This window comes from Oncorhynchus clarkii, chromosome 17 (genome assembly GCF_045791955.1).
Source record: "Oncorhynchus clarkii lewisi isolate Uvic-CL-2024 chromosome 17, UVic_Ocla_1.0, whole genome shotgun sequence".
NCBI lineage: Eukaryota > Metazoa > Chordata > Actinopteri > Salmoniformes > Salmonidae > Oncorhynchus > Oncorhynchus clarkii.
This window is the reverse complement of record NC_092163.1, coordinates 21,500,348-21,527,952: the sequence shown is the minus strand read 5'-3', so window position 1 is coordinate 21,527,952 and position 27,605 is coordinate 21,500,348. Positions and strand designations below refer to the sequence as shown.

Below are 27,605 nucleotides of genomic sequence, written 5' to 3'. Positions count from 1 at the left end.
CTCGGGAGTTGATAGGCTTGAAGTCATAAACAGCGCAAGAGCTGCTGGCAAACGCAGTAAAGTGCTGTTTGTATGAAAGCTTACGAGCCTGCTGCTGCCTACCACCACCCAGTCAGACTGCTCTATCAAATCATAGACTTAATTATAGTATAATATTAAGGGCGCTGTACTGCAGCGCCAGCTGTGCCATCAGAGTTCCTGGGTTCGCGCCCAGGCTCTGTCGTAACCGGCCGCGACCGGGAGGTCCGTGGGGCGACGCACAATTGGCCTAGCGTCGCCCGGGTTAGGGAGGGCTTGGTCGGTAGGGGTGTCCTTGTCTCATCGCGCACCAGCGACTCCTGTGGCGGGCTGGGCGCAGTGTGCGCTAACCAAGGTGGCCAGGTGCACGGTGTTTCCTCCGGCGCATTGGTGCGGCTGGCTTCCGGGTTGGATGCGTGCTGTGTTAAGAAGCAGTGCGGCTTGGTTGGGTTGTGTATCGGAAGACGCATGACTTCCAACCTTCGTCTCTCCCGAGCCCGTACGGGAGTTGTAGCGATGAGACAAGATAGTAGCTACTACAACAATTGGATACCACGAAATTGGGGAGAAAAAGGGGTAAAAATTCGAAAAATAAAAATAATAATTATAGTATAATAACACACAGAAATGCGAGCCTTAGGTCATTAATATGGTCAAATCCGGAAACTATAATTTCGAAAACAAAACGTTTATTCTTTCAGCGAAATACGGAACCGTTCGGTATTTTATCGAATGGGTGGCATCCATAAGTCTAAATATTGCTGTCACATTGCACAACCTTCAATGTTATGTCATAATTACGTAAAATTCTGGCAAATTAGTTCGCAACGAGCCAGGCGGCCCAAACTGTTGCATATACCCTGACGCTGCGTGCAATGAACGCAAGAGAAGTGACACAATTTCCCTAGTTTAATATTGCCTGCTAACATGAATTTATTTTAACTAAATATGTAGGTTAAAAAAATATACTTCTGTGTATTGATTTTAAGAAAGGCATTGATGTTTATGGTTAGGTACATTCGTGCAACGATTGTGCTTTTTTCGCAAATGCGCTTTTGTTAAATCATCCCCCGTTTGGCGAAGTTGTCTGTCTTTGTTAGGAAGAAATGGTCTTCACACAGTACGCAACGAGCCAGGCGGCCCAAACTGCTGCATATACCCTGACTCTGTTGCACAGAACGCAAGAGAAGTGACACAATTTCCCTAGTTAAAAGGAATTCATGTTAGCAGGCGATATTAAACTAGGGAAATTGTGTCACCTCTCTTGCGTGACACTAAATATGCAGGTTTAAAAATATATACTTGTGTATTGATTTTAAGAAAGGCGTTGATGTTTATGGTTAGGCACACATTGGTGCAACGACAGTGCTTTTTTTCGCAAAAGCACTTGTTAAATCACCCATTTGGCGAACTAGGCTGTGATTCAATGATAAATTAGCAGGCACCGCATCAACTATATGCAACGCAGGACAGCTAGATAAACTAGTAATATCATCAACCATGTGTAGTTAACTACTGATTATGTTAAGATTGATTGTTTTTTATAAGATACGTTTAATGCTAGCTAGCACCTTACCTTGGCTCCTTGCTGCACTCGCATAACAGGTAGTCAGCCTGCCACACAGTCTAGTTGTGGAGTGCAATGTAATCGGCCATAATCGGTGTCCAAAAATGCAGATTACCGATTGTTCTGAAAATTTGAAATCGGCCCTAATTAATCGGACATTCTGATTAATCGGTAGACCTCTAATATATACACACTGTAAATATGAAAATAGAAAATAGTAGAATTTAATTCACGATCTCCCGCTATCTGCAAGCATGACCAATGGCATATCTTCTTATTGTTATGTAAATTAAACCAACCAATAGGAATACATAAACATTGAATGCATATACCGTATTACATTTGCTACAATAAGGAAATCATTAACAATTTCCAACATTTTTTCTTAACAGACCATATTTTATTTAGTGTGGTATTAGTCATCTATTTAACATCAAAATTATTGAACAATTGTGCATTGTTTTAACAACACACCTAAAATCTACAAATAAGCACGTTAGCTAGGGCTGTGATGCCTATGGTATTTTGAGTAAGAATGAATTCTCATGCAAATGGCCACGGTTATTTCATAATTGTGATTTTTGTATGAACAGAATTGAGCTTGTAATGCATCATAATGCGTCTTTGGAAATGAGCTACGACATACCTAATAAATACTACACAGCTTTGGTGACACTCCTGTCTCAAAAGCGAATGGTTTTCACCACTTGGAAGTGGAAGTGAAGCTTCTCCTCATGACCGTGCTGTTCTGCTCGTAAAATGATCACCAACTTAGCCTAAGTCATGTAAAAAAATATGCTATTGGGTAAACTATATCTACTTGAATATAAAGTTGAATCGCCCTTCTCCTAAAATGTATGTATTAGGCTGATTATCACAATTATTTTTATTAGTTCACTGTTGTCCATAATTGTTGGTTGCACGATTACACAATAATTGTGCCAGCTCTAACGTTAGCTTGGTTTGAACTCCTGTCTTTACTCCTTTAACCTCCCTGCTTCTCCTGGGTGAAAAGCACAATACAGTACTGATTACATAATTCGGTTTCTCAAAGCTAATCAAGGCTTCGCAGAATTAGCTACAGCACTTGTTGATGTGCAGTTAGTATTCTTTATTGTCATGTAATGCCTCACTCTATGTACTACCACCAAGCACAGAAGCTGTTTTGCGTTTTCTCTGTGTGAAGCCAGTCTGACACCAAATCGCGCGACTCCCTGTTGTGCGGTTAAAAACGATTCACCGCCCAGTCAGACTGGAGGCTGTTACGTCTGTCACCAGAGGAATGAAAGGGGTGCAACAACAGTGTCCTTGTTACTGCAGAGGAGTGAAATCACTTTAAAAGTCGTCCTCCTTGTCTTGGGAGAGGGTGGTTCTCTGTGCTATTGCTGCAAAGCTCCTCCATTATCTAGTTACAGGCCAGTGAATGGGCCTCTGTCCTCTGCAGTTAACTGGCTTTATTCATGGACAGGGAATATAGAAATGTGACTGAATTGCAGGGTGTTTCTTCTCAAGAAGACTTGGCATCATCTCTCATTTATCTGCTAACCTGTTGGGACCTTAAGAATACATCTTGTCAGAGATGTGTGTGTTCTCTGTCTTTCGAAATGATATCGAAAACCTACTCTAATGGAGTCTTTGTAGGGTGCAAAGGTGTGTGATTGTTCCCAGTTCCGGCTGACTAAGAGTAGTAGAGTCGCTGCAACACACAATTTGTAGGCTGATGTGATCTACTTACAGAGCCAGCTGAGCTATGCCTCATTGCCTTGGTGATAGATACATTATATAGAATTCATTCAAATGTATGTTTTTGCGGGATATTCAAAATGCCTATACCGCAAGAATCAAGGTTTTGTTATTTTTTAAATTTTTATGTGTTTATGTCAGCTGGTTCTCATGTATTTTTGGTCTCCTTCGCTCCTCTGTGCTGTGTGCACCTTCCCATTTAAACCAGAGATTTGTATATAATGAGGAGATGCACGTCTCCGCCCTTAAAATGGGAGTTGTTGTTCCAAAGGTGGGAAGGCAGTCGACAAGTTTAGGCCCAAAATAAGACCATAGAAACTACAGGTCGACCGATTATGATTTTTCAACGCCGATACCGATACCAATTATTGGAGGACCAAAAAAAGCCGGTACCGATTTATCGGCCGATTTAAATATTTTAAAAAAGTATTTGCAATAATGACAATTACAACAATACTGAATGATTGTTCCCAGTTCCGGCTGGAACTATAAAATCAATTTAGCCTCAAATAAATAATGAAACATGTTCAATTTGGTTTAAATAATGCAAAAACAAAGTGTTGGAGAAGAAAGTAAAAGTGCAATATGTGCCATGTAAGAAAGCTAATGTTTAAGTTCCTTGCTCAGAACATGAGAACATGTGAAAGCTGGTGGTTCCTTTTAACATGAGTCTTCAATATTCCCAGGTAAGAGGTTTTAGGTTGTAGTTATTATAGGAATTATAGGACTATTTCTCTCTATACCATTTGTATTTCATTAACCTTTGACTATTGGATGTTCTTATAGGCACGTTAGTATTGCCAGTGTAACAGTATAGCTTCTGTCCCTCTCCTCGCTCCTACCTGGGCTCGAACCAGGAACACAATGACAACAGCCACCCTCGAAGCAGCGTTACCCATGCAGAGCAAGGTAAACAACCACTCCAAGTCACAGAGCGAGTGACATTTGAAACGCTATTAGCACGCACCCCGCTAACTAGCTAGCCATTTCACATCGGTTACACCAGCCTAATCTTGGGAGTTGATAGGCTTGAAGTCATAAACAGCGCAATGCTTGACGCACAACAAAGAGCTGCTGGCGAAACGCACGAAAGTGCTGTTTGAATGAATGTTTACGTACCTGCTACTGCCTACCACCGCTCAGTCAGATACTTAGATACTTGTATGCTTGTATGCTCAGTCAGATTATATGCAACGCAGAACACACTAGATAATATCTAGTAATATTTTTTTTATAAGATAAGTTTAATGCTAGCTAGCAACTTACCTTGGCTTACTGCATTTGCGTAACAGGCAGTCTCCTTGTGGAGTGCAACGAGAGAGAGGCAGGTCGTTATTGCATTGGACTAGTTAACTGTAAGGTTGCAAGATTGGATCCTCCGAGCTGACAAGGTGACAAGTCGTTCTGCCCCTGAACGAGGCAGTTAACCCACCGTTCCTAGGCCGTCATTGAAAATAAGAATGTGTTCTTAACTGACTTGCCTAGTTAAATAAAGGTATACATTTTTTATTTATTTTTTAATCGTCAAATCGGCGCCCAAAAATACAGATTTCCAATTGTTATGAAAACTTGAAATCGGCCCTAATTAATCGGCCAATCCGATAAATCGGTCGACCTCTAGTACAGATATATGATCTTAATTTGAGCCAGTTTGCTACAGCAGGAAAATAATCCTGCAGCAACAGGAAATGTGAATTATTATGTGAATGATAATTAATGGACATTTTTGTAGGGGTTGATAACATTTTTGTTAGGGCAAATCAAGTCTGAAATGTCTAAGTGGAAATTACAAACTTTAGAAGTGTCACGACTTCCGCCAAAGTCGGTTACTCTCCTTGTTCGGGCGGTGTACGGCGGTCGACGTCACCGGTCTTCTAGCTATTGCCGATCCACCTTTCATTTTCCATTTGTTTTGTCTTGTTTTCCCACACACCTGGTTTACATTCCCTCATTACTTGTCATGTATTTAACCCTCGCTTCCCCCCATGTCTGTGTGTGAAATTGTTTGTTGTAAAGTGTTTTTGCACTCTGACTGGTTCGCGACGGGTTATTTTGTACCCATATTTTGTTGTTCTGGGTGCCGTTGGTTTTGCATATTAAACTGCTCTGGTTATTACCCAGTTTCTGCTCTCCTGCGCATGACTTCCCTGCAGCCAGTCACGCACCTCTTACAGAATTTCACACCCGAATATGGAGTCAGCAGGAGCAGGTGCCCCTGTTATAGGGGTCGAGGAGCGCGTCCGGGAGCACGCGGCGATGCTCCACCATCTCGGCGCCGCCATGGACCGCGTCGTCCAAACCATGGACCACTGGGAGAAACAGGGAGTTCCTCCAGCGCCTCCACCAGCACAACCGGGGTCTCCACTACTCGCCCCCCCTGCACCCAGTCCCAGTGGGATTCGTCTCGCCCTTCCCCGGGAGTATGATGGGACGGCTGCACGCTGCCAGGGTTTCCTGTTGCAGCTGGATCTCTACCTGGCAACCGTCCACCCGGCTCATTTGGGCCGTGAAAAGGTGTCCGCCCTCGTCTCGTGCCTCTCGGGGAAAGCCCTGGAGTGGGCCAACGCCGTGTGTGGAGAGGGAGATGCGGCGCTTCCGGGCACTCTTCGACCACTCGCCTGAGGGTAGAGCGGCGGGTGAACGTCTCTTCCATCTGAGGCAGGGGACAAGGAGCGCCCAGGAGTTCGCGATGGACTTTCGGACCCTGGCCGCCGCCGCGGGATGGAACGACAGGGCCCTGATCGACCACTATTGCTGCAGTTTGCACGAGGACGTCCGACGCGAGTTGGCCTGCAGGGACACCACGCACACCTTCGACCAGCTGGTGGACCTGTCCATTCGGCTGGATAACCTGCTGGCAACCCGCGGACGTCCAGAGCGGGGTCTGTCGGTTACATGCTGCACTCAGGGAGACCGGAGGAGGTTGGTGCCGGCTTGGTTCCTCTGGGGATCGAAGCAGCAGGCAGGGCACTCTGGCGTCACCCCAGGTGAGCCGGCACCATTCTCACCCAGAGCCCTCTGTTGCACACATGTTTTTGTATGTTACTTTTCCTGAGTTTTCCCCGCATAAGGTGCTCGTGGATTCAGGAGCAGCTGGGAATTATATAGACAGATCAGTCACCCATAGTTTAGGGATTCCCATTGTTCCAATGGCTATGCCCTTCCCAGTTCACGCCAGTCGACCATTAGGGTCAGGGTTGATTAGGGAGGGCACCGCTCCTCTGGGCATGGTGACGCAGGGGGGTCACAAGGAGAGAATTAGTCTCTTCTTCACAGAGTTTCCCGTGGTGCTAGGCCTACCCTGGTTAGCTTGTCATGACCCCACTGTTTCATGGAAACTGAGGGCTCTCACGGGGTGGTCGCGAGAGTGCTCGGGGAGGTGTTTAGGGGTTTCCGTTGGTGCTAATACGGTGGAAAGTCCAGACCAGGTCTCCACCGTGTGCATTCCCCCTGAATATTCTTGGCTCTCGCCTTCTCCAAAAAGAGGGCGACTCAATTACCACCTCATCGTCGGGGGGATTGTGCGATAAATCTCCTGGTAGACGCCGCACTTCCCAGGAGTCAGGAGTATCCCTGTCACAGGCGGAGACAGTGGCTATGGAAACATATGTCTCCGAATCCCTGCGTAAGGGGTTCATTTGGTCCTCTACTTCACCCGCCTCCTCAAATTTATTTTTTGTGAAGAAGAAGGAGGGAGGTCTGCGCCCGTGTATTGACTATCGAGGCCTAAACCAGATCACTGTGAGGTACAGTTACCCGCTAACGCTCATAGCCACAGCGATTGAGTCAATACACGGGGTGCGCTTCTTCACCAAACTGGATCTCAGGAGCGCTTACAACCTGGTGCGTATCCGGGAGGGAGACGAGTGGAAGACGGCGTACAGTACTTGATGAATGCTCTTGATGAATGCTCCATCTGTCTTCCAAGCCTTTGTAGACGAGATTTTCAGGGACCTGCACAGGCAGGGTGTAATGGTGTATATTGATGACATTCTGATATACTCCGCTGCACGCACCGAGCATGTGTCCCTGGTGTGCAGGGTGCTTGGTCGACTGTTGGAGCATGACCTGTATGTCAAGGCTGAGAAATGCCTGTTCTTTCAGCAGTTCGTCTCCTTCCTAGTGTATCGCATTTCCACCTCAGGGGTGGAGATGGAGAGTGACCGCATTTCAGCCATGCGTAATTGGCCGACTCCCACCACGGTAAACGAGGTTCAGCGGTTTATAGGGTTTGCCAATTACTACCGGAGGTTTATCCAGGGTTTTGGTCAGGTAGCGGGTCCCATTACCTCACTGCTGAAGGGGAGCCCGGTACGTTTGCAGTGGTCGGCTGATGAGGACAGGGCTTTTGGTCACCTAGGGCTCTGTTTACCTCGGTTCCCTTGCTGGCCCATCCGGATCCCTCTTTGGCGTTCATAGTGGAGGTGGACGCGTCCGAGGCTGAGATAGGAATCGTGCTCTCTCAGCGCTCGGGTATGCCACCGCAGCTCCGCCCCTGTGCCTTCTTCTCGAAGAAGCTCAGCCCGGCGGAGCGAAACTATGATGTAGGAGCTGTTGGCTGTCGTCAAGGTGTTGAAGGCTTGGAGACATTGGCTTGAGGGGGCTAAACACCCTTTTCTCATCTGGACTGACCACCGCAATCTGTAGTACATCTGGACAGCTAGGAGACTGAACCCTCGCCAGGCAAGGTGGGCCATGTTTTTCACCCGTTTTGTTTTCACCCTTTCTTACAGACCAGGTTCCCAGAACGTGAAGGCAGACGCACTGTCCCGGGTGTATGACACAGAGGAGCGGCCCATGGATCCCACTCCCATACTCCCGGCCTCCTGCCTGGTGGCGCCGGTAGTGTGGGAGCTGGACGCGGACATTGAGCAGGCGTTAGGTGCAGAGCCCGCTCCCCTCCAGTGTCCCGCTGGGCGTCTGTACCTTCCGTCTGCTGTCCGTTACCGGCTGATCTATTGGGCCCACACTGTGCTCTGCCTCAGTGGGAAGTACTGGTGGCCCACTTTGGCTAAGGACGTGAGGGTTTATGTTTCCTCCTGCTCGGTGTGCACCCAGTGTAAGGCTCCTAGGCACCTGCCCAGAGGTAAGCTACACCCCTTACCCGTTCCACAACGGCCTTGGTCGCACCTGTCACTTTTAGGGTCTGGAGGGCGTTCATGGAACGTCTGGGGGTCTCGATCAGCCTTACCTTGGGTTTTCACCCCTAGAGTAACAGGCAGGTGGAGAGAGTTAACCAGGATGTGGGTAGGTTTCTAAGGTCTTATTGCCAGGATCGGCCGGGGGAGTGGGTGGCGTTCGAGCCCTGGGCAAAGATGGCAGAGAACTCGCTCCTCCACTCCTCCACTAACTTCTCCCCCTTCCAGTGCGTACTGTGGTACCAGCTGGTTCTGGCGCCTTGGCATCAGAGTCAGATCGAGGCTCCTGCGGTGGACGACTGGTTCAGGCGCACGGAGGAGACATGGGACGCTGCTCATATTCACCTTCAGCGGGCCGTGCTGCTCCAGAAAGCCGACGCAGACCGTCACCGCAGTGAGGACCGGGTCTGGCTCTCGACCCAAAGCCTGCCCTGCCAGAAGCTGGGACCACGGTTTGTGGGGCCATTTAAAGTCCTGAGGAGACTGAACGAGGTTAGTTACAGGTTACAGCTTCCCCCCGAATACCGTATTAATCAGAATCAGAAGATCAATTGTGGCACTGCTCATTAATGGTCGGATTGTATAGTTCACAAGTGGTGTGAGACAAATCACCTGGAAAGCTCCTCAGCTTTTTGTTCCAGCATGACCTGACACAGACTGTCCCCAAGGAGACAAAGTTACTGCAGTTACTGCAGTCCGCACTATACCAGACACATCAGCATCTGTGAAGTGATTTTCTGCACTGAAACAGTAGAAAAGTTTACAAGTAAAAGTACAGTAAATGTAAGTGTTTATTTACAGTAGTGCCGTCTACTATTATTACATTACATGTTTATTGTGTAAGTATACTGTACACTCACTGGACAGTTTATTTGGTACACCACCCCGTTCACGAAAATTGATTGCTCTTACAGACAGTGAGTCACTTGGCCTTGGCTTGCTATATAAAGCAGGCAGACAGGCATCGAGGCATTCAGTTACTGTTCGATTGAACGTTAGAATGAGCAAAACGAGTGATTCAAATTACTTTGAGCATGGTATGATCGTCGGTGCCAGGTGTGCCGGATCCAGTATCTCAGAAACGGACGCCCTCCAGGACTAGATGGGTGTACCTAATAAACTGTCCGGTGAGTGTATATCTCCTTAAGTAGCGCTGACTACTGGGCATTTGTGGCCTGTGAATGTGTGTCTAATGGTTGCCTCGCCTACCGGCTCCTGTTTGATGGTTGGTTGTGGTTGTTTGATGGTTATCTTTGTGATTGCGTCATACGGTTAAACACTGGCGCAAACATCTCCTTTATGAGTGTGTGTTCATGTGCGTGTGTGTATGAGGGAGAGAAAAGTGTATAGTCAACAGGCTTGGGCGGTATACCGTATATACTGTATACCAGGGTATTTGGAAAAAGACACAGGATGTTTTTTCCAATACAGTCAATACGGTTGAAACAATTTCTTTACAATTTTTTTAATACATTTTAATATTTGTAGCTTCTTAGTAGGTACACTGAACAAAAATATAAATGCAACATGTAACATGTGTTGGTCCCATGCTTCATGAGCTGAAATACAGTATAAGATCCCAGAAATGTTCCATACGTACATTTTTTCTTCTTCTTTAGTCTCTCAGATTTTGTGGACGAATTTGTATTTCATCCCTGTTATTGAGCATTTCTCCTTTGCCAAGATTATCCATCCACCTCACAGGTGTGGCATATCAAGAAGCTGATTATACAGCATGATCATTACACAGGTGCACCTTGTACTGGGAACAATAAAAAGTCACTCTAAAATGTGCAGTTTTGTCAATTGGCATGCTGAGTGCAGGAATGTCCACCTGGGCTGTTGTCAGAGGATTGAAAGTTAATTTCTCTACCATAAGCCGCATCCAACGTTGTTTTAGAGAATTTGGCAGTACGTCAAACCAGCCTCACAGCCACAGACCACGTGTATGATGTCGTGTGGGCGAGCGGTTTTCTGATGTCAACATTGTGAACAGAATGCCTTGTGGTGGCGTGGGGTTATGGTATGGTTAGGCATAAGCTACGTACAACGAACACAATTCAATTTTATCAATGACCATTTGAATGCACAGAGATACCGTGGCGAGATGCTGAGGCCTATTGTCGTGCCATTCATTCACCGCCATCACCTCATGTTTCAGCATGAAAATGCATGGCCACGTGTTGCAAGGATCTGTACACAATTCATGGAAGCTGAAAATGGCCTGCCTACTCACCAAACATGGCACCCATTGAGCATGTTTGGGATGCTCTGGATCGACGTGTACGACAGCGTGTTCCAGTCATGTGAAATCCATTTCATTTGACTGATTTCCTTATGTGAACAGTAACTCAGTAAAATCTTTGAAATTGTTGCATGTTGTTGCATTTATATTTTTGTTCAGTATAAATACCTGAAGTTAACTTATGCAATACGTTAGAAGATAAAGAAGGGGCTGTATCACAACCGGCCGTGATCGAGAGTCCCATAGGGCAGCGCACAATTGGTCTAGCGTTGTCCGGGTTAGGGGAGGGTTTGACCGTGTGGGGCTTTACTTGGCTCATCGTGCTCTAGCGACTTCTTGTGGCGGGCCGGGTGCCTGCAGGCTGACCCCGGTCGTCAGTTGACACATTGATGCGGCTGGCTTCCGGGTTAAGTGGGTGGGTGTTAAGAATTGCGGTTTGGCCTGTCGTGTCGGAGGACGCATGACTGTCACGTCCTGACCTTAGTTCCTTTTTTATGTCTCTGTTTTAGTTTGGTCAGGGCGTGAGTTGGGGTGGGCATTTGATGTTTTTGTTCTATGTTTTGTATTTCTGCTTTTGGCATGGTATGGTTCCCAATCAGAGGCAGCTGTCAATCGTTGTCTCTGATTGAGAACCATACTTAGGTAGCCTGTGTTCCCACTATGATTTGTGGGTAGTTGTTTTCTGTTTTGTGTATTCACTTGACAGAACTGTTTTGTTTCTTCCTTTCACTTTGTTATTTTGTTTTGTGTGTTCAGTCTAATAAATTAACATGGACACTTACCACGCTGCATATTGGTCCGATCCTTCCTACTCCTCCTCAGACGACGAAGAGATTCGTTACAATGACTCGACCTTCGCCTGTCAAGCCCGATGGGGAGTTGCAGCGATGAGACAAGATCAAATTTTTTAAAATTTAAACATTTACAAAATAATAAGATAAAGAAGATTGCGTTCTTCATTTCACCTGTCACATAATTTTTCATTCTGAAACTTAACGGTCGTCCCCAGTCACGTTTACAAGCACAACATGATGAGAGCCTTGTAAATCACTCACTGATGTGTAACATGCGCTAGATGATCTAATTACAGTATGGAATTCAAAACTAAATGTTTGCCAGCTAGATATCTTATAACTATTAGGTTAACTGTTAATTTAGTGGGTGGTTAGCTTCTTCCAAAATCAAGCATTCGCTTGGTAACAGCAGACAATCTGCTCCTGGATCAAGAGCTCTGCTGTCTAATGTGTGTTTTGTGTGTGCAGCAAACTGTGTTTTTTAGTTACTTGTATAGTTTAGGTCAGACACTGTATAAAATGTTTGCAATGCGCTCGTTAGCATTCTCCATGGGATTTTACACGTACTTGTTAGCATTGCTAACCTTCGGACCTTCGGAGTATCAGTGGGGTTTCAAAACACTGCCCCTTGTGTTCAGTCCCGGTATTACCGAATATCGAGGTATGGCATAAAATCGGTATGAAGGTATGACAATCTGGATACCGCCCCATCCTAGTATACACTACACAATTTTGGCCCCGATTTATAGCTGTCTCTCCTCTCCGTCTCTCGCTCTCGCTAAGCACTCCACATGAAATTTGTATGGTGTGTCCTATCCAACTCTACTTACTTCTTATTTGGAGTTCAATTGAAACATTGAAGTTCCAGGCTCCTCCTCCATGGCACAGTTGCAGAATGTTCTCACTGAGGTGCATCTTGTGGGCTCCCCATACAAACCACAGAAACATGTTTTTTTCCACAAGTACATCTGTTGTACATGACTAATCCAAATTACCTGTGAATAGGGCTGCTGCGCTGACTGTATTACCGCCGCACTGGCATTCATCATGAGTCCTAACCGCAGTAAAATTCCACATGACCGTTGAGTCACGGTAATCTCCTCTTATGCACTCTGGACATGTGTAGGTAGTACCCAACTTCCTAATGATCATCAGGTCACTGATGGGCTGGTTCTCAGGGCTCTGTTGTCCCTCTAACCACTCTGACGTCAATGCAAATGCAATAGAAAATCACATCAAATAAGTATTATCAAAACAGTATGTGCTTTTAAAACTCACCTCACTGTGATTGATCATTTTGAAGAAAGAAGTTCAACAGGTTGAAAGTGAGTGGAAAACATGGTCGTTGTGGATGTTGTTTCAAAGTCTAATACAACAAAATGGACAGCGCTTTCTAAGGTAATGATTAATTCAAAATACCCATATGCATATTAGAGCTTATGCATAAGCATAGGCCTATATATGAGTACAAGCCCCCCCCCCCAAAAAAAACATAATTAAAATAATGATTTTGCCATTATACAATACAAAGGCATATTACACAGGGCAGAAAAACATACCAAAAAACTAATTGAAGATGTCTTTGGTACATAATTGGTCTACCCAATACAAAATTAAACAAATTGTAGTAATCGCCTTTGACTGTATTATTATGCATACTGGATGGACTGGCTACCTTATTTTACACTCCAAACGTTCTATCCATGAGTCTGGGAGTGAACGTATAGGCCTAGGTGATGCTGTCGGTTGTGCAGGGCGGCTTACAGAGCTAGACTACAATTATAGTGAGTTTGTATTTGATTTAGAATAGCCTAGTAATAGGGTATTATATTTTCAGAATGAATAGGTTGACACATTACCTATAGCTACAGAATATTTCACAACTGTGCGTTTCCAGTTATATGAATTATGTTTCATTGTGAAAATATGTTACTATCGATGTTCCTGAACAGATTTAACTTGGTTTCCAAAATGAAGCACTGGGTAGCTGCAGGAACAGGGTTGGAGAGCCCATGGCATACAGAGTTTGGGCGGAATATCAACTGTCGCCCAGCTTGCTCCTCAAACAGTGGTTGTTGTGTGGAGTGAAACAACCAGAGAAGTCTACCCGGCCGCCATTCGCTATTCGAGTGCATACAGATTACATTTATTTTTTCCCCTGCCCTTGCCCATTTGATAATGGGACATTCAAAATCTAAACAAATTTTACATGTTAGTAAAGACAAGATTCAGTTGAGAAGAGGGTGAAAATATGATCTCTTCATGAGAGAACAGTGTTTGCAGCCTTAGGCAAGGAACATTTTGCAAGCTTTTATTTGCAACTTTGCAACTTTCTTAAATCATCAGTAGCCTATAGTTGCATCATGCAGCCCATATCTTGATTTCGAAGACATTCTAAGATTTCTATCATTCACAACTAAAGTCGCCTAATAACTCTAAATCTAGCATACAGGACCTTTTTCAAATGATCACTTTTATGCGCAACATAGCCACTTCACACGCACGCTCACTCTGTAATGGGAAAAATATCCTTTCTATTTTATTCAGCTATGTTCAATTATATTCTTCTTACTATAAAATCATATAATATAAAATAATGGCATGGAACCTCTACGCATCGCTTGTCTGCTAAATGAACAAGGCTACAGCCTATGGCATGGCGTATAGCCAGATAACATACTCATATTCTGTTCTTCTGAAATACATTTTCTTCCTATAATGTTTCTTTAGACCTGACTAAAATAGATTGTGGATTTATTGTGATGGTATATATAAAAATTATTTATTATACTTTTTTATGTAGATTTTCCAACGGCCCGCATCGGCGGCTTGTATATGTGGAGGCCGGGAGATGCTATGTTATGTTAATTAACATTCATTCATTTTAAATGTTTATAAAATCTCCTATGGGAAAAAAGATTGGAAACATTTCCATGTTTGACTTGCTAGGTTTTATGGGTATTATGACATGTCCAATGTGGGGCTCAATAGTCAGCCTCAACCCTTACCCAACATCACTGCCATCCACGGACAGCTATTTAATTGTGGTCCTAGACTGTTTTCTAAATCAAGCGCTATTACTGTTATGAAGTATGTAAGAAAGTACTGTGAAAATACGTTTTTCCGTTCTCACCTTGAGTGAGATCTGAGTGCTTCTGTAACCACCAGATTGTAGTTACTGATTAAATCTAACAAACAGACCTTTAAAGAGTGATCTGTGAGAACGGAATGATGAGAAAAAAGCCTGTCTGTTTTTTTGATGAAATTGAGAGATAGCTAATCGTGGGCACAGGATTGGCGGTTTATGACTTATAATTGGGACAGGATAGGGTTTTTGAATCTGTGCTCATCTTTTTCTCTGTTCTTGTTGTTTCCCCATGGATGCTTAAATCATTCAGCAGATTTCACTGCTGTGTTTGCCCCGGGTGTTGGGTCTTCAAACACTTCAAATACTTTACTGTTTTTTTCTGGATCTAAAGGGGTTTAGGTGGTGGGCGTGGCTGAGGGAGTGGCAGTGGGTACGATGGGCTGCATTTTACAACAAAATCTGCTAAATTGATTGTTTGGGAATTTTTCAATTCTCCCTGACAAACAAGTGCTCACCCAGAGGCAGCGTTTCTGGTGGGTGGAGACTTAAAACCGTCCTACTTCACTTCTACCAACAAGTCTCCTGCGCCACTAGGCTCAAGAACTCTAGACCACTTTTGTTCTACCCACAGAAATGCATACAAGGCCCTCCCTCGTCCTCTCTTTGGCAAATCTAACCATGACTCAATTCTCCTGCTTCCTGTTTACTAACAAAAGCTCAAACAGGAAGTACCAATGATGTGCTCAATACGGAAATGGTTGGATGAAGCAGACGAGAGGGTACAAACTGCAGACAATAATGGATTGCAAAGGGAAACCCAGCCATGAATTGCCCAGTGATGCAGAACTCCCAAACGAGTTAAATGCCTTTTATGCTCCAATTTGCATACCACCCCAACAGGTCCTCAAATGACGCAATCTTAATTGCACTTCACACTGCCCTCTCCCACCTGGACAAGAGGGGAAATAACTATGTGAAAATGCTGTTTATAGACTACAGCTCAGCGTTCAACACCATAGTCCCCTCCAAGCTCATCAACAAGCTAGGGACCCTGGGCCTAAAAAAAAACTCCCTCTGCAACTGGATCCTGGACTTCCTGATGGGCCGGCCCCAGATGGTGAGGGTATGCAACAACATCTCCGCAATGCTGACCCTTAATACGGGGGTCCCTCTGGGCTGTGTGCTTGGTCCCCTCCTGTACTCCTTGTTCACCCACAACTGCATGGTCATGCATGACTCCTACACCATCATCATTTTTGCTGATGACACGAAGCTGGTAGGCATGATCACCGATGTCGATGAGTCAAGTTCCTTGACTTTCAAGTTCCTTGGTGTCCACATCACTAAGGACCTAACATGGTCCACACACACACACACACACACACACACACACACACACACACACACACACACACACACACACACACACACACACACACATTTTACACTCATCATTTGTTGCTGCTCTGTTCTTTATTTGATTCTTATTTTTATCTATCCCGATGCCTAGTCATTGACCCCTGCCATCTTGCACATACAGTGTCTACCTCAAATACCTCGTACCTCTGCACATTGATCTGGTACTGGTACTTCCTGTATATATCTCCATTCTTGTATATTTTATTGTATGCCACTTGTGTTACTATTTTAAACTCTGCATTGTTGGGAAGCAAATATTTCATGTGAAATTCCACACCAGTTGTATTTGGCGCATGTGACAAATACAATTTAATTTGATTAGATGTAACTTTTATTTTGGTGATTCTTTGTTCTCAAAGATTATATTCTAAAAAATATATACAGATCCATTATCTTTTCTACATCCTTTAAATCTGGTTTTAGTCATTTAAGTTTACACTGAAAGTGTTTTTCCATCCCGAAAATTAATAATACAAATAAATAAATAATATAATGTACTATTGTTACACCGCCGGCCCGCCCAAGGATTTCAATAGCAGAAAAATCTCTGCTTTATCCTCATTGATTTATAGAGCAGAAGTGGTAAGATAATGCAGATATGTCCATATTACTGCTTTAGGGATAGTGGGCCGGTCTGCTATTCTTGCAAGCCATAACCAACCCTTGAGCTAGCTAGCTGGCTCAGTTTTGAATAGCTGTTTTGAGAGACTAGTGGTCTTTTTCATGTTTCCTATTAACTGATGTTACACAGGTACGAATTACTCGCATTTTACACACATTTTTTGTTGTTTTGGCTCTGTACTCCAGCACTTTGGATTTGAAATGATACAATGAGGTTAGACTGCAGACTGTCAGCTGCTGTTTAGAAATTACAGCACTTTTTGTACAAAGTCCCCCCATTTTAGGGGACCAAAGTATTGGTGTAAATTCACTTATATGTGTATTAAAGTAGTCAAAATTACATCAATCTTGTGACTCTACAAACTTGTTGGATGCATTTGCTGTTTGTTTTGGTTGAGTTTCAGATTATTTTGTGCCCAATAGAACTGAATGGTAAATAATGTATTGTGTAATTTTGGAGTCACTTTTATTATAAGTAAGAATAGAATGTTTCTAAACACTCCTACATTTATGTAGATGCTGTCATGATTACGGATAGTCCTGAATTAATCGTGAATAATAATGCGTGAGAAAGTTACAGACGCACAAATATTATACCTCTAAGACATGCTAACCTCTCACCATTACAATAACAGGGAAGGTTAGCATTTGGGGGGGGGGTATGATGTATATTCCTCTGTAACTTTCTCACTCATCATTATTCTCCCAGAAAACGGTTGTCATTACATTAGCATCATCGCTAACGGCTACGGAAAGTGAAGAAACAAACACGCACATTCCAGTGCCGTTGCCTCTTCATAAAGTTGAAGAAAAATACAAATCACTGATGCATTTTGTTCATGTCTTACTGTATGATAGGGAAGAGTCGGGTAAGTTGAGCCATTTTTAATATATAGTATTCTTTCTTTCTAACAAAGATATGTACATAATACGTAATAATTAGAATTAATGTAAACATTTGTTTTGAAAACTTGTCCCAAAAAATGTATCTCTTGGCACAACTTATAGGGCCTTCAAATATTTGTACTGAATTAAAAATTGAAAAACTTTTTTAAAAACAAACACTTTTTTGTATTTTAACACAGGCCAGGCCCTGTTGTTACCTCATATCCCAGCGATTGCATTATGCCTGGGAAGAAAACACTTCAAACTTTCCATTGGCTCAAACATTTTTACCCCCTTTTTCTCCCCAATTACTAGTAGTTACTACCTTGTCGCTACAACTCCCGTACGGGCTCGGGAGAGACGAAGGTCGAAAGTGCGCATCCAAACCGGAAGCCAGCCGCACCAATGTTGCGGAGGGAACACTGTGCACCTAGCGACCTGGTTAACACGCACTGCGCCCGGCCCGCCACAGGAGTCGCTAGTGCGCGATGAGACAATAACCCTACCGGCCACACCTAGGCCGGTAGGTATGCGTCGCCCCACAGACCTCCCAGTTGTCCGGCTGCGACAGAGCCTGGGTGCGAACCCAGAGTCTCTGGTGGTGCTGCAATGCAGTGCCCTAGACCACTACGCCACCTGGGAGGCCCTTGGCTCAAACATTTTGACTATATTAGCCCACACAGCTACAAGGATGCTCTTTCATGCTAAGTTTAGGACCTCATATTGAGGCTTGTAACAATCTTAAAAGTATCTACTTTGGTTAAAGTTAAATGGAACCTTTATTTAACTGGGCAAGTCAGTTACGAACATATTCTTATTTACAATGACAGCCTACCCTGGCCAAACCCGGACTACACAGGGCGAATTGTGTGCTGCCCTATGGGACTCCCAATCACAGCCAAATATGATACTGCCTGGAATTGAACCAGGGGCTGTAATGCACCGAGATGCAGTACCTTAGACCTCTGCGCCACTCGGGAGCCCACGAGGCTTGTTTAGATACAGTTGAAGTCGGAAGTTTACATACACCTTAGCCAAATACATTTAAACTTAGTATTTCACAATTCCTGACATTTAATCTTAGTAAGAAATCCCTGTTTTAGGGCAGTTAGGATCACCACTTTATTTTAAGAATGTGAAATGTCAGAATAATAATAGAGAGAATGATTTATTTCAGCTTTTGTTTCTTTATTGTAGTAATGAGTACTAGTGTGTTTTAGCTGTGGAGTGATTGTGTGTGTTTGTGTACGTATCTGTCCCTGTGATCCACCGCTACTGAGAGCTGAGTGGATTGGACTTGAGGACTGTGGGAGTGTATGGTCAGGGTCAGCGTGTCGAGTAAGGGTCAGAAGACTATCAACACTGTCGGGGGGAGCCGTCAAGCTCAGATCAGTCCCTGGAGCAGACACTGACCTACTCTCTATCCGTACGCCTCATGTACAAAAGGTTACCAAAGGTTGAGAGCATCAACTAACATAAGGGATGACAGTCAACTCTGATAACTGATAAATGTAATGGCTTGGGACAGTTGTGGCAGTTTGCACTAAACCGGAACATGCAGTTAGTTATCAGAGGCAATTAAAAATGATGCAATTGAATTGGGACTAGGAGCTATATTGCACTTTTTAAACAATTGATCTAATGTGCACTTATCAAGAGTTGACTGTGGTGCTGTGGATGACACCATTGAATTTTCCATTTCGAATTTGTGAGTTAATTTTCAGCTAAAGTTGTTGGATGTCAGACGTATAAACAAATTGTGTGACTCCACTCTTGATTATAAGATGCTTATAAGATAAGCTCCTGCTATGCCATGCACACAGCATAAAGAGAGCCTGCCAAGGTCAACATTGATAACTATGGCCCGCGGTAGTCGGCTGAAAATTGAAGGGTGTGACATATGTCTGGTCTCATTAGCTTTGTTTGCACCCCGCTAAGTCCCCTGTCGTTGCGATGCTAAGAGCCTGCTCTCTGAACCCTCCCTGCAGTAGCAGCAAAGCTGCAGATTAGTGCCGAGCCTGTCTAGCTGTGGGGAGTTTAGCTTTTTACTCGCCGCCTGATGGATTTGTGTGACCGGTCACTTTAGAGTTCTACTGCACTATGTAACTGAAGCTAACATGCTTTCTGAAGTATTACTATTATTGTATTAGTCTGTTTCTTCAGCTGCAAGCCTTAGGAAAGTTACTAGCAAGCAAAGCCAGGATAGCAGTTTACCTGTTGCGTTCAATATGCGCCACAGGTCACAGAGTGAGTAATGAGTAATGTGGTTTATCATTGGAGACTCATCAATCTTGGTTGTTGCTTCTGTTTGTTTGTTTAGTCTATCTCTCTCTCTCTGTTGCTGACTATTATCCACCTGTGGTACCTGTAGTACGCTCTTCGATAATCTCAAAGTGAGTGTGAGTAATCTACGTGTTGTGGTGTATCATATGTTTTGGAGAGACAGCAATCTCGGTTGTTGCGTCTGTTGTTTGTTTAGTCTCGCTCACAGTCTCGTATTGACTAATATACGTCTGCTGTTCTAGACGCACCTGGGATGTCTGTTGTGTCTGCTCTGAGTCACTTTGATCCTGACTAAATGTCTCGTCTGCTTTTTTAAACATTTGTCTGCAGGTTGAGTGTGGCGTAGTGAGAGGCGGGATGACCAGACACTGAGGAAAAAGGAGCAGACACTGAGGAAAAAGGAGACAGAGGAGTGAGTGTTCACTGTGGGAGAGCTCCTCATCACTCTCCCCCCCTGACAGCTGCACCAATGTTTTCTCCCGACCAGGAAAACATCTCCACCACCCCAGCCTCCACCAAAGTGCCAGTCAAATACGGAGAGCTCATTGTTCTGGGGTAAGAGGAGGCTTAATTGTATTTTGTTGCTTATGTACAGTAGGGTTATCCTAATCTGATATTAGTGAGGGGGTGGGCAGGCAAGTGCAAGTGTTGGTTCAGGGATGTATTTATTATTTTTTGGGGGTGGGGGTTGAGGTGAGGGGTTATTATTTATGATACTCTTTGAAGAGGTAGGATTTCAGGTGCTTTCGGGAAGATGTGCAGGGACTCTGCTGTCCTAGCTTCAGGGTGAAGCTGGTTCCACCATTGGGATGCCAGGACAGGAGTGGGAGGGCCAAGAGACCAAAGTAGGCAGAACTGAATGCTTGGTTGGGGTGTAGGGTATGAGCATAGCCTGAAGGTAGGGAGGGGCAGTTCCTCTTGCTGCTCGATAGGCAAGTACCATGATCTAGTATTGCAAGTACCATGGTCATTGACCTTGTTATCACAGGCGCAGCATAATGCTTGGGTTTCTATCTCCAACAGTGAAGTACTAATACCTACATAACAATGCAAAACAATCCGCACATTCCAAAAGTAAAACATTAAGAAGTTAAGAAATCAATGGAACGTGGTCAAACGTGGTTTCCATATGTGTGATGTGTTTGGTACCGTTCCATTGATTCCATTCCAGCTATTACAATGAGCATGTCCTCCTATATTTCCTCCCACCAGCCTACACTATATATATACTGTATATATACAGTGCATTCGGAAAGTATTCAGACCCCTTTCCTTTTTCCACATTTTGTTACGTTACAGCGTTATTCTAAAATAGATTAAATATATTTTTTCTCATCAATCGCATTCAGACCCTTTGCTATTAGACTCAAAATTGAGCTCAGTTCCATCCTGTTTCCATTGATCATCCTTGAGATGTTTCTAAAACTTGATTGTAGTAAATGAAATTGATTGGACATGATTCGGAAAGGCTGTCTATATAAGGTCCCACAGTTGACAGTGCATGCCAGAGCAAAAACAAAACCATGAGGTTGAAGGAATTGTCCGTTGAGCTCCGAGATAGGATTGTGTCGAGGCACAGATCTGGGGAAGGGTACCAAAAAATGTCAGCAGCATTGATGTTCCCCAAGAACACGGTGGCCATAATTCTTAAATGGAAGAAGTTTGGAACAACCAAGACTCTTCCTAGAGCTGGCCACCTGGCCGAACTGAGCAATCGGGGGAGAATGGCCTTGGTCAGGGAGGTGACCAAGAAACAGTTTCTCTGTGGAGATGGGAGAACCTCCCAGAGGGACAGTGGTAGAGTGGCCAGACGGAAAAAAAGGCACATGACAGCCCTCTTGGAGTTTGCCAAAAGGCACCTAAAGATTCCCTGGTCTGATGAAACCACGATTGAACTCTTTAGCCTGAATGCTGTAACGATGTACACTGAGAGTTGGGAAGCAAGTTCAGGGAGTGAATACATGTAATGAATAAACAATCATGAACTTATCAAGAAACACAAACAGCTCACCGACATGATACAGAAACAATAACGCCTGGGGAAGGAACCAAAGGGATTGACATAAATAGGGCAGGTAATCAAGGAGGTGATGGAGTCCAGATGAGTGTCCATAAGCGCTGGTGCGTGTGACGATGGTGACAGGTGTGCGTAATAATCAGCAATCTGGTGACTTAGAGGCCAGTGAGGGAGTATACGTGACAAATGCCAAGCGTCACGTCTGGAGCAAACCTGGCACCATCCCTACGGTGAAGAATGGTGGTGGCAGCATCATGCTGTGGGGATGTTTTTCATAGGAAGGGACTGGGAGACCAGTCAGGATTGAGGGAAAGATGAATGGAGAAATGTACAGGGAAATCCTTGGTCCTTCTGACCCTATTATACGTTTTAGGTCTCACCATTAGCTAGTTTAAATTGGCAGTGGCCACAGATGCCCAGGGTCATTGTGGACCCTGCTTCATTGTTGAATTTACAACTAATTCCTGTCTTCCATTTGCATAGAATACTTGGTTCCCTTTAAAACATTTTTCTCCACACAAAATTCTAAAGACAGATCACCAGATATAAACTCCTTCAGATATTTTAGCGTCTAACACCCAGAATACATACATCATTTAATGCAATCATACAGATATTATCCCCTATATCCGTGAATAAAAAAGTATTGACCTTATTTTTTGCAGCTGAGGTTTCAATGTTGGTAGGATCTCGTCACCGTTTCTGTCGCATACTAGTTCGCCACCGGCCTGTAAAGAACCCTCTGAATGGGGCTAGGTCTTTAATCTATTGATATTTAATTTGCCTGTGCACGGTTTCGGTGTCTCCATGGAACGACAGAAAAATATATTGAGATCCGGCTCCGAAGGACCAAGCTATCAAGAGAGTGTTCAATCCCAATGATAATAACTAACAATACATAAGCTTTGACCAATTCCCGAGATTTGTAAGACCCTGGGTTTAATAAAAATTAGGCAAAGACTCAGCTTATGCGAAAGGTTCGTACAGTTAATTCATAAGAGCGCAATGAAGTCCATAATACAAAGACATCCATTTTATAACTCATACGCACATGCATACACACGAACAGTAGATGAGTTGTATCTTTCCCCATAGTTCTCACCACTGTTTATCACTACCAAGCCGACAGTTCCATTCCCCCGAGATTAGAGGAACCTTGAAAGGACTCCCTGTCCTATCGTAAGTTTCTCCGAGTTCTAGTCAGGTCAGGTCATACACAGTTGAATTGTTCTCGGTATCTCCTTATTCACACAAACTCACACATGTTTCTACCGAACCTTATTGGACTTACGTTTAGTACTTTAATTATTCATTATACATTCTACATAAACTAATAATCACTAATAGTTACGTCTCAGGGTGGAATTCTTTAATCATTACCTTTAAGCATATAAATTCCCTGATCAAGCCGTCATACCGCTCAGGAAAGAGAAGCCTTCTGTCTCCTAGAGATGAAGATACTTTGTTGTGAAAAGTACAAATCAATCCCAGAACAACAGCCTTGTGAAGATGCTGCAGGAAACAGGTACAAAAGTATCTATATCCACTGTAAAACGAGTCCTATATTGACATAACCTGAAAGGCCGCTCAGCAAGGAAGAAGCCACTGCTCCAAAACCGCTATAAAAAAGCCAGACTACAGTTTGCAACTGCACATGGGGACAAAGATCGTACTTTGTGGAGAAATGTCCTCTGGTCTGATGAAACAAAAAAAATAACTGTTTGGCATTATGACCATCTTTATGTTTGGAGGAAAAAGGTGGAGGCTTGCAAGCTGAAGAACACTATCCCAACTGTGAAGCACGGGTTGGCAGCATCATGTTGTGGGGGTGCTTTGCTGCAGGAGGGCCTGGTGCACTTCACAGAATACATGGCATCATGAGGCAGGACAATTATGTGAATATATTGAAGCAACACCTCAAGACACAAGTCAGGAAGTTAAAGCTTGGTCGCAAATGGGTCTTGCAAATAGACATTGGCCCTAAGCATACTTCCAACATTGTGGCAAAATGGCTTAAGGACAACAAAGTCAAGGTATTAGAGTGGCCATCACAAAGCTCTGACTTCAATCCTATAGAAAATTTGTGGGCAGAACTGAAAAACCGTGTGCGAGCAAGGAGACCTACAAACCTGACTCAGTTACACTAGCTCTGTCAAGAGGAATGGGCCAAATTTCACCCAACTTATCGTGGAAGCTTGTGGAAGGCTACCCGAAACATTTGACCAAAGATAAACAATTTAAAGGCAATGCTACCAAATACTAATTGAGTGTATTTAAACTTCTGACCCACTGGGAATATGATGTAAGAAATAAAAGCTGAAATAAATAATTCTCTGTACTATTATTCTGACATTTCACATTCTTAAAATAAAGTGGTGATCTAACTGACCTAAGACAGGGCATTTTTACTAGGATTAAATGTCAGAAATTGTGAAAAACTGAGTTTAAAGGTGTTTGGCTAAGGTGTATGTAAACTTCCGACTTCAACTGTACCAAGAGAGTTTTCATCTGTATTTTTTATACCACCAAAGAACGATGCTGGTACTAAGACCACACTCAATGAGCTGTATACCACCATAAGCAAACAGGACCATGCGCATCCAGAGATGCTCCTCCTAGTGGCCGGGGACTTTAATGCAGGGAAACTTAAATCGGTTTTACCTAATTTCCACCAGCATGTTAAATGTGCAACCAGAGGGAAAAAAACTCTAGACCACCTTTACTCCACACACAGAGACACGTACAAAGCTCTCCCTCGCCCTCCATTTGGCAAATCTGACCATAATTATATCCTCCTGATTCCTACTTACAAGCAGAAATTGAAGCAGGAAGCACCAGTGACTCGGTCAATAAAAAACTGGTCAGATGAAGCAGATGCTAAACTACAGGACGGTTATGCTAACACAGACTGGAATATGTTCCGGGATTCTTCCAATGGCATTGAGGAGTATACCACATCAGTCACTGGCTTCATCAATAAGTGCTTCGATGACGTCGTCCCCACAGTGACTGTGCATACATACCCCAACCAGAAGCCATGGATTACAGGCAACATCTGCACTGAGCTAAAGGGCAGTGTTGCCGCTTTCATGGAGTGGGTCTCTAACCCGGAAGCATATAAGGCAAATGGTCAATACAGGACAAAGATCAAATTGTACTACTCTGGCTCCGATGCTTGTCAGATGTGGCAGGGCTTACAAACTATTACATACTACAAAGGGAAGCACAGCCAAGAGCTGCCCAGTGACACAAGCCTACCAGACGAGCTAAATTAATTCTATGCTCGCTTCGAGGCAAGTAACACTGAAACATGCAGGAGAGCATTAGCTGTTCCGGACGACTGTGTGATCACGCTCTCCTCAGCCGATGTGTTACCAGGACGTGTACTCCGACCATGCGCTGACCAACTGGCAAGTGTCTTCACTGATATTTTCAACCTCTCCCTGTCTGAGTCTGTAATACCAACATGTTTCAAGCAAACCACCATAGTTCCTGTGCCCAAGAACACTAAGGTAACCTGCCTAAATGACTACCGACCCGTGGCACTCACGTAAGGTAGCCATGAAGTGCTTTGAAAGGCTGGTCGTGGCACACATCAACACAATTATCCCAGAAACCCTGACCCACTCCAATTTGCATACCGCCACAACAGATCCTCAGATGATGCAATCTCTATTGCATTCCACACTGCCCTTTCCCACCTGGACAAAAGGAACACCTATGTGAGAATGCTATTCATTGACTACAGCTCAGCGTTCAACACCATAGTGCCCTCAAAGCACACCCCTAAGCTAAGGACCCTGGGACTAAACACCTCCATCTGCAACTGGATCCTGGACTTCCTGACGTGCCGCCCCCAGGTGGTAAGGGTTGGTAACAACACATCCACACGCTGCTCCTCAACACAGGGGCCCCTCAGTGGTGTGTGCTCAGTCCCCTCCTGTACTCCCTGTACAGTCATGACTGCACGGCTAGGCACGACTCCAACACCATCATTGCGTTTTCTGATGACACAACAGTGGTAGGCCTGGTCACCGACAATGATGAGACAGCCTATAGGGAGGAGGTCATACCTGTCTGTGTGGTGCCAGGACAACAACCTCTCCCTCAATGTGATCAAGACTAAAGACATGATTGTGGACTACAGGAAAAGGAGGACCGATCACGCCCCCATTCTCATCGACCGGGCTGTAGTGGAGCAGGTTGAGAGCTTCAAGTTCCTTGGTGTCCACATCACCAATAAACTAACATGGTCCAAGCAAAAGAAATGGGATGGTGTATCGCTGCAGAATGCTGTGGTAGCCATGCTGGTTAAGTGTGTCTTGAATTCTAAATATATCACAGACAGTGTCACCAGCAAAGTACCCCCAGACCATCACACCTCCTCCTCCGTGCTTCACAGTGGGAACCACACATGCAGAGATCATCCGTTCCCCTAATCTTTGTCTCACAAAGACACAGTGGTTGTAACCAAAAATCTCACATTTGGACTCATCAGACCAAATTACAGATTTCCACCGGTCTAATGTCCATTGCTCGTGTTTCTTGTTCCAAGCAAGTCTCTTCTTATTATTGGTGTTCTTTGGTAGCGGTTTCTTTGCAGCAATTTGACCATTAAGGCCTGGTTCACGCAGTCTCCTCTGAACAGTTGATGTTGAGATGTGTCTTGAACTCTGTGAAGCATTTATTTGGGCTGCAATCTGAGGAGCAGTTAACTCTAATGAACTTATCCTCTGCAACAGAGCTAACTCTGGGTCTTCCATTCCTGTGGCGGTCTTCATGAGATCCAGTTTCATCATTGATGGTTTTTGCGACTGCACTTGAAGAAACTTTACATTTTCCGGATTGACTGACCTTCATGTCTTAAAGTAGTGATGGACTGTCATTTCTCTTTGCTTATTTGAGCTGTTCTTGCCATAATATGGACTTGGTCTTTTTCCAGATAGGTGCTCTCTTTTGTATACCTTGTCACAACACAACTGATTGGCTCAAACGCATTAAGAAGGAAAGAAATTCACACATTAACTTTAAACAAGGCACACCTGTTCATTTAAATGCATTCCAGGTCACCTCATGGAACTGGTTGAGATAATACCAAGAGTGTGCAAAGCTGTCATCAAGGCAAAGGTTGGCTACTTTGAAGAATCTCAAACATAAAATATATTTAGATTTGTTTAACACTTTTTTGGTTACCACATGATTGCATATGTGTTATTTCATAGTTTTGGTGTTTGGTGTTATTTCATAGTTTTTACAAAAAAACTCTTGACTGTTAACTCTAATGAACTTTTGACTGATGCTATATAAACTGAGCAAAAAGAGAAACGTTCTCTCACTGTCAACTGCGTTTATTTTCAGCAAACTTAACATCTGTAAATATTTGTATGAACATAACAAGATTCAACAACTGAGACATAAACTGAACAAGTTCCACAGACATGTGACGAACAGAAATGTTAATAATGTGTCCCTGAACAAAGGGGTAACAGTCAGTATCTGGTGTGGCCACCAGCTGCATTAAGTACTGCAGTGCATCTCCTCCTCATGGACTGCAACAGATTTGCCAGTTCTTGCTGTGAGATGTTACCCCACTCTTCCACCAAGGTGCCTGCAAGTTCCCAGACATTTCTGGGGGCAATGGCCCTAGCCCTCACCCTCCGATCCAAGAGGTCCCAGACGTACTCAATGGGATTGAGATACGAGATCCGGGCTCTTCGCTGGCCATGGCAGAACACTGACATTCCTGTCTTGCAGGAAATAACGCACAGAATGAGCAGTATGGTTGGT

The 27,605-nt window shown here is 44.1% G+C and overlaps 1 protein-coding gene across 1 annotated transcript in view; it reads left to right on the top strand.

Annotated features, from left to right (window-relative positions):
- Positions 1-27,605, top strand: part of LOC139369643 (E3 ubiquitin-protein ligase pellino homolog 1) — a 46,736-nt gene that overhangs the window by 4,788 nt on the left and 14,343 nt on the right. Inside the window, exon 2 of the mRNA XM_071108910.1 lies at positions 20,132-20,356. Coding sequence (XP_070965011.1) covers positions 20,271-20,356 — 86 coding nt within the window. The 5' untranslated portion in view covers positions 20,132-20,270. The remainder of the gene's footprint in view (positions 1-20,131; positions 20,357-27,605) is intronic.